This window comes from Hemicordylus capensis, chromosome 2, assembly GCF_027244095.1.
Source record: "Hemicordylus capensis ecotype Gifberg chromosome 2, rHemCap1.1.pri, whole genome shotgun sequence".
NCBI lineage: Eukaryota > Metazoa > Chordata > Lepidosauria > Squamata > Cordylidae > Hemicordylus > Hemicordylus capensis.
The window spans coordinates 125,992,171-126,010,000 of NC_069658.1; the positions used below are offsets into that span (position 1 = coordinate 125,992,171).

Sequence of the window (17,830 nt, forward strand, 5' to 3'; positions counted from 1 at the left end):
TCTACTATGGTCACAGTACTCAATGGAATGGTCAGCATAAGCCTGTTGCTCCCATTAATGCATGCTCCTGGACCATTATCAGGAACTGGAAGTCTGTGCACACTTCTCTATCTCCATCTAGCCCACCATTTCACTGGTAAGTTATCTCTTATCCATGCTAGGATGGATGATGTCTCCATTATTCAAATCTACATTTCTGTCTGTAAGGAAGGTGATCGTAGGAACAATATTTGCTAGCGTGAAGTAATAATAATATTGGGCATCTAGCGATATCTTCTGGATATTCTAAATCTGCCATATCCATTATCTCAGTAACTCTGATACAGCCTTATAAAGTAGGTCAGTAGTATACCCATATTTCAGATTGGGGCTGAGACACAATGATTTACTTAAGTTTATCTATGAATTCTTGTCTGAGGCGAGATCTGAACTGGGAACACTTCCCAGCTCACACTCATAATTACTCAATTACATCAACACTTGTATAAAGTAAAGCATTTGCAATCAAAATAAGACTGTTGGTGAAGGATATTTCTTTCAATCTATCTGATTGAATCTAGCTATTTCATTTCCCCTGCTTCTGTGCCAATACAACAGGAATTTTGCTAACTTAAAAAATAAAAACATGATCAATTTGGGTGGTTTGAGTGGATTTTTTTCATTTACAGAGAGGCCCATGATTAATACCTAACAGAGAGAAATAAGATATCTGTGATTGGAGTAAAAATAAATTATCTAGAAAGGTATGAACTAAGGCAACTTTTCGAATTTCCTTCTGTCCATCCAATTAATTCTCCAGACAACATGTTCCAAACAGCTATTTCATACCATATGGCCAGTTGATTGCTTTCCACAAAATCTGAAGTTGCTGCGCAGTGGGTATTTCTGCAGAGGTATTGCATATTATAGACAGCATTTTTTCTAGGAGACCTAAATCATCTTCAGTCAGTTGTTGTTCTTCAGGTGCATTTCCATTAAGTTCTTTCAGTTTACCTGAGGGACCATAAACATGAGAGGTTTTGAAGTTACTCTATGCAAAACTTTTCAATCTACATGTTTCACTCTTAGAAAAATACTGCATGAGTTTTTGTTAATGGAATTAACAATTAGTTCTAAGCCCTCCCAGATAACATTTTACTTCCCAAAATTGCTTGTTAAAATAAAGCTTTATTTTCTCCCACTGGGAAGAAGTGCATGTCTTGGTATTCCATTAGGATTGGAGTAATGCTAAAAACATATTCAATGAACTTGTCTTTTTGCCCTTATGGTATTAATTAAAGGGCATCTTTTAAACATCTTAGAGATGTTAAATTCAGCATTGTCCATAAGTAGCTTGTTCTGCAGCCTCTGAATGGAAGTATTGTTTCATAACTGTGCTCAAAGTTCTCACAAAATAGGTGTTACTTCCCTATATATGTTTGCTTATAAAGAGCTTATTGTAGAATTGGAAGAATGAACCAGAAAAACCACTACCTGCTCTGGCACCTGCTTTGCAACTGCAATTAAAAAAAAAAAAAATCACGATGCTTAAGGCTGCAGCCCCAAACATACTTACTAGGGAGAAAGCATCACTTAATTCAGTACAACTAACTTCCAAGTAAATATATTCAGGACTAGGATAGACATTGAGAATAAAGACATTTTAAAAATATTGAATTCAAAAGACACTTACAATTGCTTTGAATTTCTGGAAATCAAAGCAGCTCAGAAGAGTCTTTATAAATCTGTTATCTATGTTCAAAGAATGCATAACGAAGCCACAAGAAGTTTTTTGCAACCTGTATGAATCATGGATGTTTCTAGTTCTCTTCCTGCCTGCTTGGAATTTGGAAATTCTTAAAAACTCTGAAAATTGTGAAAGGTTCCCAGATCTTCAGGTATCTGAAGTCCAAGATTAATAGCACTGGGCACTTAAAAAAAAAAAAAAGTGTCCCCATCGGTGGCCCACATGCTGCACAGCAGTAGGTGGGTGAAAGAAGGGCTGCATAGTTGCAGGTAGCCTTCAGCATATCTGCACTGAGTGTTTTTCCCACTGCCAAGCACATGCGGTTGGGGAGCAATTTTCACATGTCTAACTGCAAAAGGACTTTCCGCGAAGCAATATGTCCAGAGGGTCACGCAGCTCTCAGGGACATATTCCTGCAAATGGAGAAGTATTTTGCTATAAGAGGAAAAAAGAAAAGTTGTCTCCCCACCCCCTGCCCCTTCCATACATGCTTGGCTACAGGGGAAGTCCTCACTACAAGTACATTGAAGGCTACCTGCAACTATGTGGCTCTTCTTCTGCCCACCTATTGCTGCATAGCATGTGGGCAACTGAAAGTAAAGTCTGAGGCCCAGTTTGGAGACTTGCTTGTGATCCACTTTACATGGTGGAGGACCAAATGGGTGAACCTAAAGTAACATGAAAAGTGAAGGAAAGATTGCATACACTGGACTATCATGCATACAGGCCTCCATGTGGAATCAAGTAATGTAACCATAAGTGTACATTGGAGAAGCACTGCTTACATCTTCACAGTACAATCTGAACTACTGCTCAGGAAGAGTGGGTGAGAGTTTATACCAACATCTCAAATTATTTAAGAAGTGTATTACAACATCTTTCCTATGAACCAAAGACATTGATCTTGTAATGCAAGTTAACAAGCTTGAAACTAACCTTACTTTTTAATCCCTTAAGAGCAAAAAAAGTTTCTATTGTACGGGTTTGTACACAAGGAGTCCACTTGCCATAAGGCAGATCCATGATTAGGTTGCTGCTCACTGTTTGTACCCTTTGTCACATATTCCAGCTGCAGAGAAAGGGGAAAGCAGGCAGTACTTTAAGTGCTCCTTCTCATAGCAAAACTGCTATCCAGGGAAGACCATGATTGACAGTTAACCACAGGGATAAAAAAAGCAAGTATATTAAATATATTTAGCATTACTCAGATCCTAATGGAGCACCAAGGCATTCACTTCTTCCCAATAGGGGGAAAGCAAAGCTCTGTTAAATAAACAAGCGATACCGGGAAGAAGAGACAGACCTGCAATATTTTTAGTTTACAAGAAGCAAGTGGTTGTTTTATTATATTAAAAACATAAATTGTGTGTGTGATCAAACTTTCCTACATTGTGTATTCTCAGACATATAATCAGGCTGAAGCGGTTTGGAGTGGCAGTGGATTAAAGTGTCTTTTACAGGATCAGCATGTTGGAAAGAATTGTTTCTTCAAGGTTAATTTATTTCACAAATCAAATAAAAATACTCACTCAGTATCTGTGTTGGGTTGGCCTGATCAAAAGTAACAGCTTCTTTCTTTGGAAAATAAATATTTTCTGCTTTAGCTGCAGCTAATTTGTAGGCACCAGTCCCTAAATGAAGAAAGGCAGTTTTACAAAAAAAAGAAATATTCATCATCACCTGTAATGAAATTATTTAAAGAGATTTTATTTCGTTCTTCTCTATACAGATTTTTTTAAAAATGCTTTGCACTTATTTTCATTTATTAGCCCTGGATAAGTAATTCACTCTCAGTCTAACCTATGTCACAGAGTAGTTGTGAAGCTAATACAGCACTCTGCACTTCTTGGAGAAAATGTAGAATAAGAATCTAACAACTCCTACATGAAGTCTATATAAACAACATTTCTACAATTCAAGGTTTAGTTCAATTTTAAAAATCACACCACATTTCAGATACAACTTGGCCTGCAGGTTTTTGATCAAAATAAGTCAATTCTGATTTTTTTAAAACAATTCCTTTTATCCAGGGTCTATTCCCAAGGCTCAAGGCAGCTAATAATATTTCAACATTTATCCAATGCCTTTCTTTCTTTTCTTTTATATTATGATACAGTTTTATGTCAAATAAGTGATGTTATACCGGAGATCAACATTTCAACAAGAATTTAAAGATTTTGTACTAAGGTATCAGATGCAAAAGTTGTGATCCATAGTATCCTTTGCGGACCAGAAAAAAAGGATAGTTCATTGAAGCAAGGAATCAAATTAAGCCCTAAATGAAAGATAATCCAAACCGCTCTCTAGAAATAGAACTAAAAGAGCCAACACCCACAAAAGGTTTACATTACTGAGTCAGAATAACTGTTCAACTGAAAACTGAAGAAGCAGCCTCAAGCTATCACAACCACTAGACCCATAGCAGAAGCAGCATATCCATGAAAAAGATCAAGGAAGGTATTAATGCAAGTTGAGTTTGTTGAGGTTTCTTTGCTGTCAAGGCTATTGCTGCCTGAAGCCTCATAGCAAATAAAGTGTTTTCACAGGGCCGAAAGGCATCTTAAAAGCCCTTGGAGATAGATTACCAGTCATATCCCTGATATGTCAGCTGATATATTTCAATGGGAGCCACAGGCACTATGATCTATGGGATTTTAAAAATGACTTGGGTCATTTTTAAACCCAAAGCAGACAAAGAGAAAGTACACATGCATAAAATGAACAGCTTAAACACATTTTTCAAAAGCCCAGTTTGGAAGGACAATTTTAGTTCTGGATGTACTATCCAGAGAACTGGGAATCTTATATTCATTGTATGTGAACCTTCTCAAGCTGACTTGAGGTACTGGAGTGGTTAAGTCATAATTGTCCAGAACCTAAAACCAAATATTTGATGTGTTTTGTAAAACAACAGATAAAGATGCTGTTATACACCAATAGTTGACACCTAGCAGTCTGGACAAAAAGCAACCAAGACCACCACAACAGCTAGGATATCCTTTCAAGCAGAGCCTTGAAGGTCACACACACACACACACACACACACACCTGCACTATTCATCTTCACTTTTCTTATCCTCTTCTCTTTCCCTGCCACAATGCCTGTGACCTTTCTTTACCTCTGCTGCCTCCCACTGGCCTTCTTCTACAGTTATCAAGAATATTTATATACCACTTGTCAACAAAAGGTTCACAAAGCAATTTCCACTATCAAGCTCTTTACAAACCTGTAAACGGATGAACTCCACTTAAAGGAGCTGTAGGGTGAGACACTGAATCTGGGACATAGCGACCAGCACCTTAGAGAAGGACAGACACTATTTTATACAGGCATTTTCTTCAAAGTGAAATTTTAGCCAGAAAACTTACACAGATATTCACAGTACAAAGTGTTAGATGCATACTGGCCTACATCCAGGCTACTGATATGCTAGTGCAACAGCATCATGCTAGCACAAGAACATTGCACAAAGAAAGGAATGTCTGTTCCAGACTAGTTCTTGTGCTAGTAGATGCTGATATGCAGAACAGGGTGTTAAGGCCTTGCACAAAATGACGTACAAACGAAGGTCTTCCACATAGTATAGTACAACTTCATGAAGCTGTGCAAATTTCTTCAGTGTGCACAATATCAACCACTGATAGGCAAAAAAATCAAATCCCAATGGTAAGCCCATACCAGATTCTTGGTATATACCAAGGGATACCAAGGTTTAACACACTTACAGCCCAAACTTGTGCATCTTTCCTCAGAAGTAAGCCGTAAGTCTTATGAGGCATATTCCTAAAATATACACACCATGTTTAAAATGTTCTCTTGATCCCAAGAAAATGTACACATAATGGCAGGTTTAGCTTCCTGTTTGAAAGTTCAGAATTCAGTCTTGCAGAAAAGTTAGAAGACGGACAAAGCAGGCACCCACTAGGGATAAGCACGGAACCGGTGCCCTTCAAGCCAATGGTGCAGGGGGGATGGATTTAAGAACTGGGGAGGGTGCAGGGCTTCGCCCGCTGTCTGCCCACCTCTTCCGGCCAGCGGGGCTTCGCCCACTGGCCCTCTGCCTCCGGCCGCCACCATTATTTCTCTCTGCTTCGATGCTGGAACTCTTGCGCGCTCTAGAGCATCTGCACGCTAGTACTTGATTGCTCCCCTCACCCCCTGCCACAGGCTCCCTCACCTCAGAGATCTCCCCACCCTCACCTGAGCTGCACTCCTGCTCCTTCTCCTCCATCCTGTTGCTTCCATCCCCCTCACCCCTCTTGGTCGTGGCTGCAGCATTGCTGCTGCTTATTGGCCAAGCTGTAGCCCCAGAGACCTTCCCACCCCGCTCCTGCTCCTCCCCACAGGAGCAGCAGCAGTGGTTGACCAGGCAGTTCCTTGCTGCTGCCACCACCATGGCCGCTCGTTCCCCTTAGGCTGCTGACAGGCCCGGGCCCGTCTCTTGCCTGCCTATGACAATAGCTTCGGTAGCCCCAAACAGCAGCAGTGGTTGACTGGGCCCTTCCTTGCTGCCATGGGGTGATCATTCCCCTCAGGCTGCTGAAAGAACATCTTCTGACCAGTAACAGTTGCATTCCAACTGACCTTAACCATCACAAGCTCCTCCTCATCTGCATATGGAATCCCCACTGCCTAATCACCACAGTGCCACAGGCTCCTACTCTCTATCCGCATATGGAATCCCTACTGCCCAATCACCATGGTGCTTCTGCTCTCACAGGCTCCTTCTCCCTATCTGCATATGGAATCCCCACTGCCCAATCAGGTGCTTCAGTGGGTGCGTGGTTTGTGACATCCCCACACATCCCCCTGATCCGTCTACAGGAATTAATAATATAGATGGTGATGATGATGATATTATTAACATACAAGGCAAAAATGAATTTGACCACATTGCTCGTTTCGACAGCTGAGCACACTTCAACAAACTACACTTTTTAAGAAATAGTGACTAAAGACAAATGCAACTTCTACACGGCAGTGCAATGTTTAAAAAAACCTGATTTCAGACATTGTTTTGTTTGCAGCTGAAGTCTTCAACATTTTTTAACCATTTTCTTTATTGAAAAAAAATGGCTCTATCCAACCCCAATTGGCCCTATCTAACCCCAGCATGGCATCTCTCCAGTTGCTGGTGTCTATCTTATTTTTAGATTGTGAGCTCTTTGAGGACAGGGACCCATCTTTATTTATTTTTAGTTCTCAATGTAAATCACTTGGGGAACTTTTGTTGAAAAGCAGTATATAAATATTCGTTGTAGTAGTGAAGGACACCATTCGGTCTACAAAACAGGTTTGTCACACATACTTTTACACAGCTTGGAGACAAGTCATACCTGTGAATGGATCTGCAGCAAGTCCTGCATTGGACCCTGAGGAAGAACCTGGAACATAACGGCCACCACCTATGAAAAGAAACTCAATAGTAAAACAAGTTTCCCCCCCAATATGTATTGCTAAGACATAGAACCTATCCTGTCAAGTTCAAGCTAAGTAAACACTGAGATGTCTACAAGCATAACTATGTTCAAGTACACTTCTCCTCAGCAGCCCTAAAATGCAAAGGCAATCTAGTGTTTTAAAACAGGGCTGGAGGATAAGAAGTCTAATGTCTTGAATTAAATATCTGGAAATTAGTACATGCCTTATCAGTCACTCATATTTAAGATGCAAGGAAGCAAATGAAGAGCAGCTGAGCATTTTTCTTTACCTGTGAAAGGATCTGAAAATTCAGTGTTTGTGGGCCCCAATGTTTGTCCTTTGGTGTTCTCAATTATGAATTTGGCCACCTGATCCAGAAACATGGGATTCAGATCATTCTTCTGCAGGAAGTTGTATGCGGTCAGCCATGGATCATCATTGATGTTGTATGGCAGCTTGTGAGAGGGTCCACTTTCATTGACATTAATAGTGAAAACATAGTCATATTCCTTTATGCAGAAATGAAAAGAAATAAAAGGGTGTATCTATACAGCTCCAAATACAGTAAGAACTGAACATCTAGTGCTTTAATCAACATTAGGAATGGAAGAGTACTTACCTTTCCTTCAAACAAAACTTTTCCAGACGTCTGCTGCGTAGCTCCAGATGAGCCAACAACATCTCCAATTTTCATCCACTTCGTATCACTGATGCTCCACTGATAAGCTTCAACTTTTCCATCATTTTTAACCAGTCTTGTCTGTCCATCCTTTGTACCTTAAAGCAGAAAGAAGAAGAGTGAATGCCTAAAGTTTTTTTTTTAAATGTAAAAGAGAACTCTTACATCTAACAAACATATTTAAGCACAATATATATCCCACATTTAAGCACAATATATATCCCACTTTAATGGTTTTCATCCTTCAATAGGGCATTTAGTTGTATATTCTACTTTATTGTTCCAAAATAAAATAAGTATGATTTCTGAACAAAATAATCTTCTCATTTTCCTTAAGATTTGTTTAAGATTCAATACACCATATCCTATACATGCCCTGAAATAGTAGATGGATTGACTCTTTTCCACCTCTTGCCAATAACCAACCTGACAGCTGTCAGTAAATATACAATCATTTCAAAATCTTCTGAAAATAGAAGATAATTTACATAACCAACTCTCATGTCTTTGATACAAGCTAAAATTAGGTTCCAATAAAGTACTATCTTGTAACAAGTCCAAAGTATATGAAATGGGCCTGCTTCATTATTCCCACAAACTGAATGCCTAGTTTAGTATTAATGTTTTCACCCCAAAGAACAACAAAGTCAACAATTTGTTTGGAGGAAGAAAGTTCAAAGCTGAAATGTAGAACATGAGGAGAACATAGTTGTTTTTAAGTCAAAGGGATTCTGGCCCTGATTCCGAGGTATACATATTCACTTGTCTACTACAAGTGGCATAGCTAGACCTTTCAGAAAGCCTCCATATTGCCAAATTTCTGAAAGGACTACAAATGCCCAGCCCCAGCAGCTCAATCATGGGATAAAACAATATTGCCTGAGCCTCTATAAACTTGCGTGTTAGCCTCCAAGCATGAAAGGCTGTTTCTATGCTCGCTAGCTAGGTAAGAGATCTTTCTGCAAGAAGTGTACAAGGAATATCAGCCTAGGTCAGTGACTTGGAAATGTGATTATTGGTTACCCATGTTTAAGGGGTCATTTAGGCCCTAAATATATCTAAACTATAAACTCCATCATGTTTTGTTATCAACTTACATTTTTTCTTACTACCAAGTTATCATGAAATTCCATTAGCATTGGCATGCCATGACAATTTGCACTCAACCCAGAATGTATTGTTAATAAACAGAGACTGTTTACTTAGCAATTAAGTAGATGTTAGAACACGAATATTGGATCACCCTGTATTTTTAGTGTTGTTATAACAGCGGGGAGTGGGGAGAACAGTGCAGCAGAAACTGAGAAATATACCAGGTTCATCTAAATGCTCTAGACCAGGAAGATCATCAGCATTAATGTCTCCTAGATCACCAGTTTTAGGATCAATTGTTGCTTGGGAAAGCTCATTTTCAAATGCCTGAATCTCCTCCAGACTTGCTGTGCGCTCCAAAGACTCTGTAAACACTCTGATAACGCCATCACTGAAGGGGAAATAAAATTATATTTGTTATCCAAAGAAGCAGTACTGTTCATAATAATAGCTGTAATTATTCTTGAAGCAGATGTATAACATATCTATTTTTACTGCTGGTTTTTGCCCTACACAAGGCATCTAGATGGCAAAACAAATATCAGGTATTGTAAGGCATAATCCAATGAAATACAGCAGAGATAGGCTGACTTCATGTTTGTGTCACTTAAAAAACAAAAAACACTAGAATCCATGAGCTTCACCAATCTGCTATAAATTTACAAAAGAAAAATGAACACTCAGGATCACTTCACACTGAAGGCATAACTGATCTGTGATAAGTGGTTAAGGTTTCTCCTAAATTTACCTGACCCAAGGACCACCAGCTGCACTGATATAGCCAACCACGGTTTTATATAGCCAACCAATTCCCAGTTTCTAGTAATGACAGGCATACGGCCTTTGAATATGAAGGTTCCATATTAGGCTTGATGGCTAACAACAGACAGCCTTTTTGAGAACACATTCCATTTGTAATGAGTCTCTGCTTTCTACCTCTAAAATGGAAATAAGGTTGGGAGCACAAGTTGGATTGCTGTCTTCTGTAACATGCGGAATGGCGGCGGCAGCAGCAGCTAGACAGGAGGAAAGAGCTGCCTCACATGTGCAAGAAGCCAGCAGGTTGTGACCCACTGGGGGACCATCATCTAACTTCTACCAACCCCTGAAACATATTATGAAATCACTAATCTAACCTTTAAAAAAAGATTGCCTAATACCTATTTACTCAATATTATATTATGAATGGCCATAGACTGCTTTTCAAAGTAGTTCTCAAAGTGGTTTACACAGAAAGAATAGAATGGTTCCCTGGCCCAAAAGGGCTCACAATCTTAAACAAAATACAAGGCAGATACCACCAGCAGCCACTGGAACTATGTTGTGCTGCAGTTCAATAGGGACAGTTGCTCTCCCACTGCTAGATATAAAGAGAGTCACTACTTTAAAAGGTGCTTCACTGCTCAGTTAGTAGGGAACAACAAGGCACCCTTTAAATATCTTACCATGCACCAAACCATGTCTTCATATAACATAAAACAACTCTGCTTTGATTATTTGTGCATTTTATTGCACGGTCAGACTCAAGGTTGGCTACCTTGCTCCAACAACAAGGTCTCCGTTGTCCAACACACAGCAGCACCAAACGGACTGAGCAGGAAGTCTGATCGTCTGTGTGCATTCTCCTTTTCTCCAGATTCTGAGTGATCTGTCTTCACCAGTGGTGACAAAATCTAAAGAGAGACAACAAATCATTCCTTAAACAGAAAACACTGAAACTAGCTTCCTGTATGTTTGATCTTCAAAATATATTACTACAGATTACAGGCCTTAAAACAGAAGGGGAGAGACAGAACAGCCTGCGGAGTTGCCACCATCCACCTCCCCAGGTTCCAGCTGAGATGTCTTTCCCCCCTCCTCCAAATGCTACCACACAGAGCTAATGAGGACAGAGACACAGCCTATCAGATCACCAAAGTGGTATATAAATGCCAAAAATAAAGAAATGTGACAATCCAGTTTAGAAGACAGCTTGAACATCTGGCTGGCTGCCCCCCACACCGCCCTGACCCAATTCAGTTCAGTTGGATCCAGACTCATTTTCACAACAGGAAGCACCTGTGCAAGAGAGACCAACGTCAATCCCCCTCCCACAGCTGCAGCACTTTTGCCACATTGCACACTACTGTGGAGGGTGTCCCTCTGGAGCAGCTGGGGAGGCAGCAAAGAAAGAGGAACTGTAGTTTACATCAGGGAAATCTGCTCCCACCCCACACCAAAAAACCCAGATGTGAGCAGAAGTACTTTTGTTTGTACCAACAAATCCTTAGATTCAAGCTGCTGGTCTGAATTGTATTAGGAAAAAACCTATGTGAAAATTCAATGCCAATCAAACCATACACTGCTTAACTAAAATAAGGTATTCTCATTAACATTTCAGGTTGCAGGGAAGCAAAAGAAATATGCTGGGGAGCCATGGGAGTTCCTTCAAAACTTATCAGGGTTTTCTCATTAGTAATGGTGGAGAAGCTTCCCTATATGTCAGCTTGCCATCATTAGCAGAGAGAAGAGAGGAGAGCTGGTCTTGTGGTAGCAAGCATGAATTGTCCCCTGTGCTACGCAGGGTCTGCTCTGGTTTGTATTTGGAATGGGAAACAGCATGTGAGCACTGTAAGATATTCCTTTGGGGATGGGGTCACTCTAGGAAGAGAACCTGCATACTTGCAAGCAGAAGGTTCCAAGTTTCCTCCCTGGCATCTCCAGATAAGGCTGAGAGAGACTCCTGCCTGTAACCTTGGAGAACCTGCTGCCAGTCCATATAGACAATCCTGAGCTAGATGGACCAATGGCCTGACTCGGTATAAGGCAGCTTCCTATGTATCAACCTTCACCTACAATGTGCAATAGCAGGGTGTTGTTGGCGCATGTTCTAGAATGCACTCTCAGTTCAGATGGGGTAAAGGGGAAGGACTGACTGGTCAGTACCCCACATACACTGGGAGTGAATCTGCTACAACACATAGAGGGCCCGTAACAGATGCCCAAGGACTGCTTTGCAGATAAATCAAATGTGGAAAAGGTAGGGAGTTTGAATACTATTACTGTAATGCTAGGAAAGGAAAAACCAGTCAATGGAATGGTGACCTTGGGGGAAGAGAAAGCAACTTTTCACACCCTGTTTTACCTATTTTCAAAGGGGGGGGGGGCCTTAAACCACATCCTTACCTTTACTCTGTGGAAAGACAGATATGCAGTATATATAATTTGTGTGCCCATAATAAACTTGGAGACATTCGCCGGATAGCTGCCATCTTCGAATGCTGGCGTCATTTGCACAAGAAAGAAACTCTGTCTCACTTAAAATAGCTAAGCCTCTTACACAGTCTTCATGTCCTTTATGAAAGGAAAGATTTAATAGATAAAATCTTAGCCTCAGTGTTAGCTTTTTCTTGTTAAATGTCTTTTGAAAAGTCGAGATTCTCCAGCCATGAAACATTAACACATGCATTCCTATATTTAGCACTCTCTGAAAAGTAGGTCTCAATGAAGCCACCTCAAATGTCAGGGAGCACGCCTTGCAGCCAGTGTTCTTTCTAATTTTTTTCATCTGTGTGCAAAATGAATTTTGCTCTGGGCAGTAGTATCAAAGCAGTGTGCGCACATGCTTTCAGAGTGGGACCTTCCTGATTCAACCTGAGCAGAATCTAAAACTGACTAAGAAGACATTAAAAATGTGTGAGCGTGTGTGCATGCGCAAGCCTTAGAGGGAACACTGCTTGCAGCCAAGAGACAGTATGGCACCTGGCACCTGTGATGTCTTGCCTCCTCTGGTCAGTGACATTTGTACTGGCAAAAAGGCGCAGGCTCTCCCAAGTATGGACCTAGCAAGTTTCATTCAAATATTGCCCCCTCTGGAAAAGGTGGTTTCTTGAGGCCTTTGCTTCTAGCAGGCTCTTAACATTCTCTCTCACTTCTTGTTACTGTAACACATAACTACAATAGCCTGGGGGAGGACTTAATTCAGAACCAAAGCCATCAAAGTTTCCCTTCGCAGATTCAATCAACGAAAGATCTAGCTGATCAATCTATCAATTAAACTCATTTGAGTTTGCAATCCTAGTGAAAATGGGGCACAGGGACATGCTCAGAATAGCAAATAGAAAGTATAGCCCAAAATGTTGCAAAGTACTTCCATGTTAACTAGAAATATGACATTTGGTACACAAGCAGCCCACGTTACCCCAATTATATATCTAAGCTTGCAGAATGCAAGCTGTATTTATACTTTTCTCTCTGCTGAGCTTTTTAAAAAAAGCAAATGCAGAGGGAATCCTAGCTACTCATTTTCAGTGCTCTGGAATAAGATTTAGCCATTTTTACTCTCTGAAGATCACAAAATAGTAGTATGTAGACAAGCAGCATGTTTACTTAAAAACTATTTTAGTCAAATACCTACCAGTAAATGTTCGCTCGCATCTACCTGCCTTCCACAGTTTAATGGTTTTATCAGCTGAACCAGTCAACATTAATCCTTGTTCAGGCAATATCTTCACAGCCCAGACTGCTGCAGTGTGGCCCTACAAAGGAGAATTAATGTTAAGGCTGCCAGAGACAACCTGAAGCCCAATGAATTATCTCTGTTGATAATCAACTATCATCAATGGCAGAGCTACCATACCTGTAGTGTCATCATGCATTTGTCATTCAACCAGACTTTGGCTGTCGTATCCCATGAGCCACTAAGAAGGGTGCCAAATTTCCCAGATGAGAGGCTACAAACTGGAATAGAGGATTAAAATCAGCATTGACATGTTTCACTTTTAATCTAGATAAGTCCAGAAAAGCTCTTTATATAAGCTATCAAGAAGAAACTGCAGTTAGTCTAGTTTAGATTTAGATCAACATCCCCGTCCTAAGGATATGACATGATAACATGTCTTGATTTCCATAGATCCTTAAGAGCATGAGGCAATATGAGACAACCATACTCTAGTGACTTGAAGTCAAGATTTTGCCCAATAAAACTGTACACAACATTTCTCCCACCCCTCAAGATACCATGGAAGAATATCTTCACCACCACCACCACCAGGGTGGATATAAATCAATAATTTTTTTAAAAAAATCCAAAAAATTAGTTTTTTAAATTTAAATTGGATTTTTTTATTTAAATCAGATTCTTTTTCCTCAAATGCTTTTTGAGGAAAAAATCTATCTAAAGATAGTTTTCTATTTAAGATACATTAAGTTCCAAAGGTTATTCATCATGAAATGAGGATTAATTTTTAATTATGCAGCATGAGGCTGTATATATGCAATGTTTAAATTTTTTGGTAAATTAATTCCATTAATCCATTCACAATGCCATGCTCTTCCAGAGGTTTCTGTAAGATTATTTTGGGGGATTTTTCTATTTGGACAAGGACCAAAAGTGAAACCTTCATCTGGTTGTAAATAGTAAGATTATACCAGCAAGAATGAGTCTTTATGTAAAAAAAACACTCCATGATTTAAATCTAATCTTACTGACTAGTGATTTAAATTGTGATTTAAATCAATTTTATCTAAATCAAATCCACCCTGACCACCATCTATGCTATCACTATCACTTACCTTTCTCCCTCCCCACCATATGATCTTAAACATCCCCCCTCACACTTTTCTCCCTCCCTACCACCATCCTCCGACTCTCCTCAACACATAAAGTGTTAGTGTCCAGGTCATGGCCAGAAAAGCAATATAAGATAACCAATCACATATTGATAACATTTTCATAAAGGCAGTCACTACATGAATTCTAAGAAGAAATGGTGAAGGCGGGGGGAGGGGGAAGATAGAAAATGTGCCAGCACCCTCCAGCCCAACGCCAGAGATGGAAAAAATGGGAAATTTGGGGGGAAATGCTCTAATGAAAGATTTTCTCTTAAAGTGATGCATGAAGACCTTGGCTCTCAGTCACATAACACAATTGCTTTCATTTAAAGTGAATATCTAAACTAACTTACCCAATTAAAACAGTAACACAAATGTCAAAATCACCACAGCAGACAACACTAGTATTAGTATGAAATTTCCTTTAATCTAATAAAGTTAGTGAATACTGATATCAGTGGTAACTATTTTATATAACCAACAATATACTATGTGACTGCACATTACTTTTCATATATGGTGCTAACAGCAATATCTACCCCAAGCATGATGTAGCAACACACACTGGAAATTCAACTGCTCTTTCCAGTCTCTTCCAGTTAGACAGTTCTAAAATACCTGGAAAGTCACCATACAACATATGAAGAGAAACTATACTGCAGCATGCAAGGTACATATTGCTTCAAAAAGAAAAACAAGAGGGGAAAGAAATACAGGGAATGCTTCCCAAGTAGCAGTTACTGAAATAAGTATCAGTATGAAAAGAAGAGACAGTATGTGTGTGGAAAGGGTACATTTCCTTAAACATTTTAGGATTGTCCACCATGTTTAATAGCCTTAATAAACATGTTTGGATATATTCAAAGTAATACATGTTACAATACAATGCAATTCCCAGTCCTTATCACACGGCTCCTTGCTACAGTCAGTGCTGCTATTATAGCTCAGCAACTGATACGGAAGGCCACCTAACAAATGCAAATACAGATCTCAACACGCTTTGTGTCTCAACAGGACTGTTCACACGAGCAGCCCTGCTGGGTAGTCTGAATGTCATCCCGGGGCTTTTACTAATGTAAATGAGTGTGAACATGCCCTTCCACCCAAGTCCCCGGTTGTGTGGCTGCTTGTGTTGAAGGCAGCCCAAGCAGCACAGAGCCAGGTGGTTAGAGCGCCTGGTGGCAGGGAAATCCACTGTGAGGTTTCTGGAGGGCAGGCTGCATTTCCCCGACCTTCAGATGGCCGTGCCACTTCAGATGGCCTGCACCCCACGAGAGGTGCTGCCGAGACGAAGATCGTCTGGGGGGAAAGTAGGTGCGATCCTTCCTTTCCCCCACCCCCTCCCCAGCCCAGCACCATTATGTCGTGTGAATGACTATAATTTATTATCCAATGAGCCACACAGACTCTCCTGTCACGCCAGTAAATACCGGATTTGAATTCAGAGGAGGGAAAGCAAGTGAAGGAAATTCCACCATTTACAGCAGAAACAGAAGGGCAGAAGCCCCAGGAATAGAGTAATGCTGTTTCATAAGATGATGGCAAGCTAATAAGTAGTGTTAAATGGTGGATTGAGTGGGAGAGGAAGAAAGTAAGATGATATTGGAGAGTTTCCATGAATGAAAAAAAGTAGAGATTGACTAAGAGAGAGAGAGATTAGAATAGGGAAATAGCCTGAGCATTAACTATTTTCTCAAAGGCCAAAGAATAGATATTCATGCTTAAATGCACAGATTTCGGGAGACACCAGCAAAATATTTATGCCAAACTATCAGGCCCATATGAGATTGAATTTATTTCGGCTTAGTATACAGTTCTAGTCACCATATTTCAAAAAGGATGATAGATCTGGAAGAGCTGTAGAAGAGGGCAACCAAAGTCATCAGGGATCTAGAGCAACTTCCTTACAAGCTAAGGCTACAGCATTTGGGGCTTTTAGTTTAGAAAACAGGCAACTAAAGTTATCCTCCCTCTCTCACAACACTAGAATCAGGAGTCATTCCATGAAACTGGTTGCCAAGAAACTTAGGACCAACAAAAGAAAATACTTTTTCATGTAGTGCTAATCTATGGAATTCTCTGCCATGGAATGTGGTGATGGCCACCAGTTTGGATGACTTTAAAAGGGATTTATACAAATTCATTAAAGACAGGTCTATCAATGGTTACTAGTTGTGATGATTCAGGCTACCTCCAGGTTCAGAGGTAAGATGCCTCTGAATACCAGCTGCAGAGCAGAAGAGAGTGCATTACTTCATCTCCTGCTTGTGAACTTCCCAAAGGCTTCTGGTGGGCCACTGTGGAAAATAGGATGCTGGACTAGATAGGCCTTAGGCCTGATCCAGCAAGGCTCTCCTTACATTCTTATGGGGCTATACAGTAGAAAGGAACAAAGAGATTTTATCCAGATTTTGCATCCAGTCTGTACTTAGATTAAATACAGGCAAACCTCATTATCCATGGTTTCAGTACTCACGGTTTCACATATCCGTGGTTGGAGAATAGGCAGCCAACCGTGGCATAAGTGAAAGAAAAAGAAAAAATACTCACGTGTCCGTGGGCTGGGGGGCAAGGATTTCCCTTTACAAGTAAAGGGCTTGGGTTGGAGGGTGGCAGATGGCGGCAGAGGCAGCCACAACAATGGGGTTGCATGTGTGCTCAGAGAGGCCCAAAATGGGCTCCAGACCAGCCCGCACAGTTAGTTGGAAGAGAGGCTTGAAGAGAGGAGGAGTCCCTGTTGCTGCTCCCACCACAATCCCTGCTGCTGCACCTGGCTCAGCGGCAATTTAAAAAGAAAAGATGTGCTGCCTCTGCCCCAATCCCCGCAGCTGCAGCCACCTCTGCCACCATCTACAGCGATTTTAAATGGCAATATGGGGGGGGAGGCATTTCCGCCCGATTTTGGGTCATTTTTCTGCCAAATTTCTATTTTAAAAACAAACACCATTTGAGTCCGATTTCCCCTCCTTAGGTTTCATAGTGCCAATTACCCAGTATTCATGGGTTTGGTATCTACAGCACTAGCCAGGAACGGAACCCCCCGCGAAAAGCGAGGTTTTCAAGACTGTCTGACTCAATGGCTTTCTACAAAAAATGTTTTACTACCTGAATGACTGGGCTATTGGTGAATCACCACACAGCAGTAGCATTCCTTGAACAGACAAAGGAGAAATGAAGCTTTGGATGTTGCTCAAAGGCCTCCTTATGTTGTGGACCCGAGTATAGACGCTTATATTCTACTTTCTCATTTAAGTGACTGTATCACCCTATAGAAGCATGACTTTCAGAATCAAGAACATAAGACAAGCCCTGCTGGAAC

The 17,830-nt window shown here is 40.6% G+C and overlaps 1 protein-coding gene across 5 annotated transcripts in view; it reads right to left on the minus strand.

Moving 5' to 3' along the window:
- The window catches only part of PLAA (phospholipase A2 activating protein), a 33,085-nt gene that overhangs the window by 1,155 nt on the left and 14,100 nt on the right, over positions 1-17,830 (minus strand). For 2 of the 5 annotated variants that reach the window (XM_053294787.1, XM_053294785.1), the window contains exons 3-13: positions 13,538-13,638; positions 13,316-13,436; positions 12,085-12,252; positions 10,457-10,592; positions 9,141-9,310; positions 7,768-7,925; positions 7,438-7,657; positions 7,064-7,132; positions 4,954-5,025; positions 3,256-3,357; positions 829-993 (exon numbers count right to left, since the gene is read on the minus strand). In XM_053294787.1, the coding sequence (XP_053150762.1) occupies positions 829-993; positions 3,256-3,357; positions 4,954-5,025; positions 7,064-7,132; positions 7,438-7,657; positions 7,768-7,925; positions 9,141-9,310; positions 10,457-10,592; positions 12,085-12,252; positions 13,316-13,436; positions 13,538-13,638 (1,482 nt within the window). Of the gene's footprint in view, positions 1-828; positions 994-2,662; positions 2,796-3,255; positions 3,358-4,953; positions 5,026-7,063; positions 7,133-7,437; positions 7,658-7,767; positions 7,926-9,140; positions 9,311-10,456; positions 10,593-12,084; positions 12,253-13,315; positions 13,437-13,537; positions 13,639-17,830 lie in introns of those variants that run through there. The other 3 variants (XR_008315899.1, XR_008315898.1, XM_053294786.1) reach the window with 3 other exon arrangements.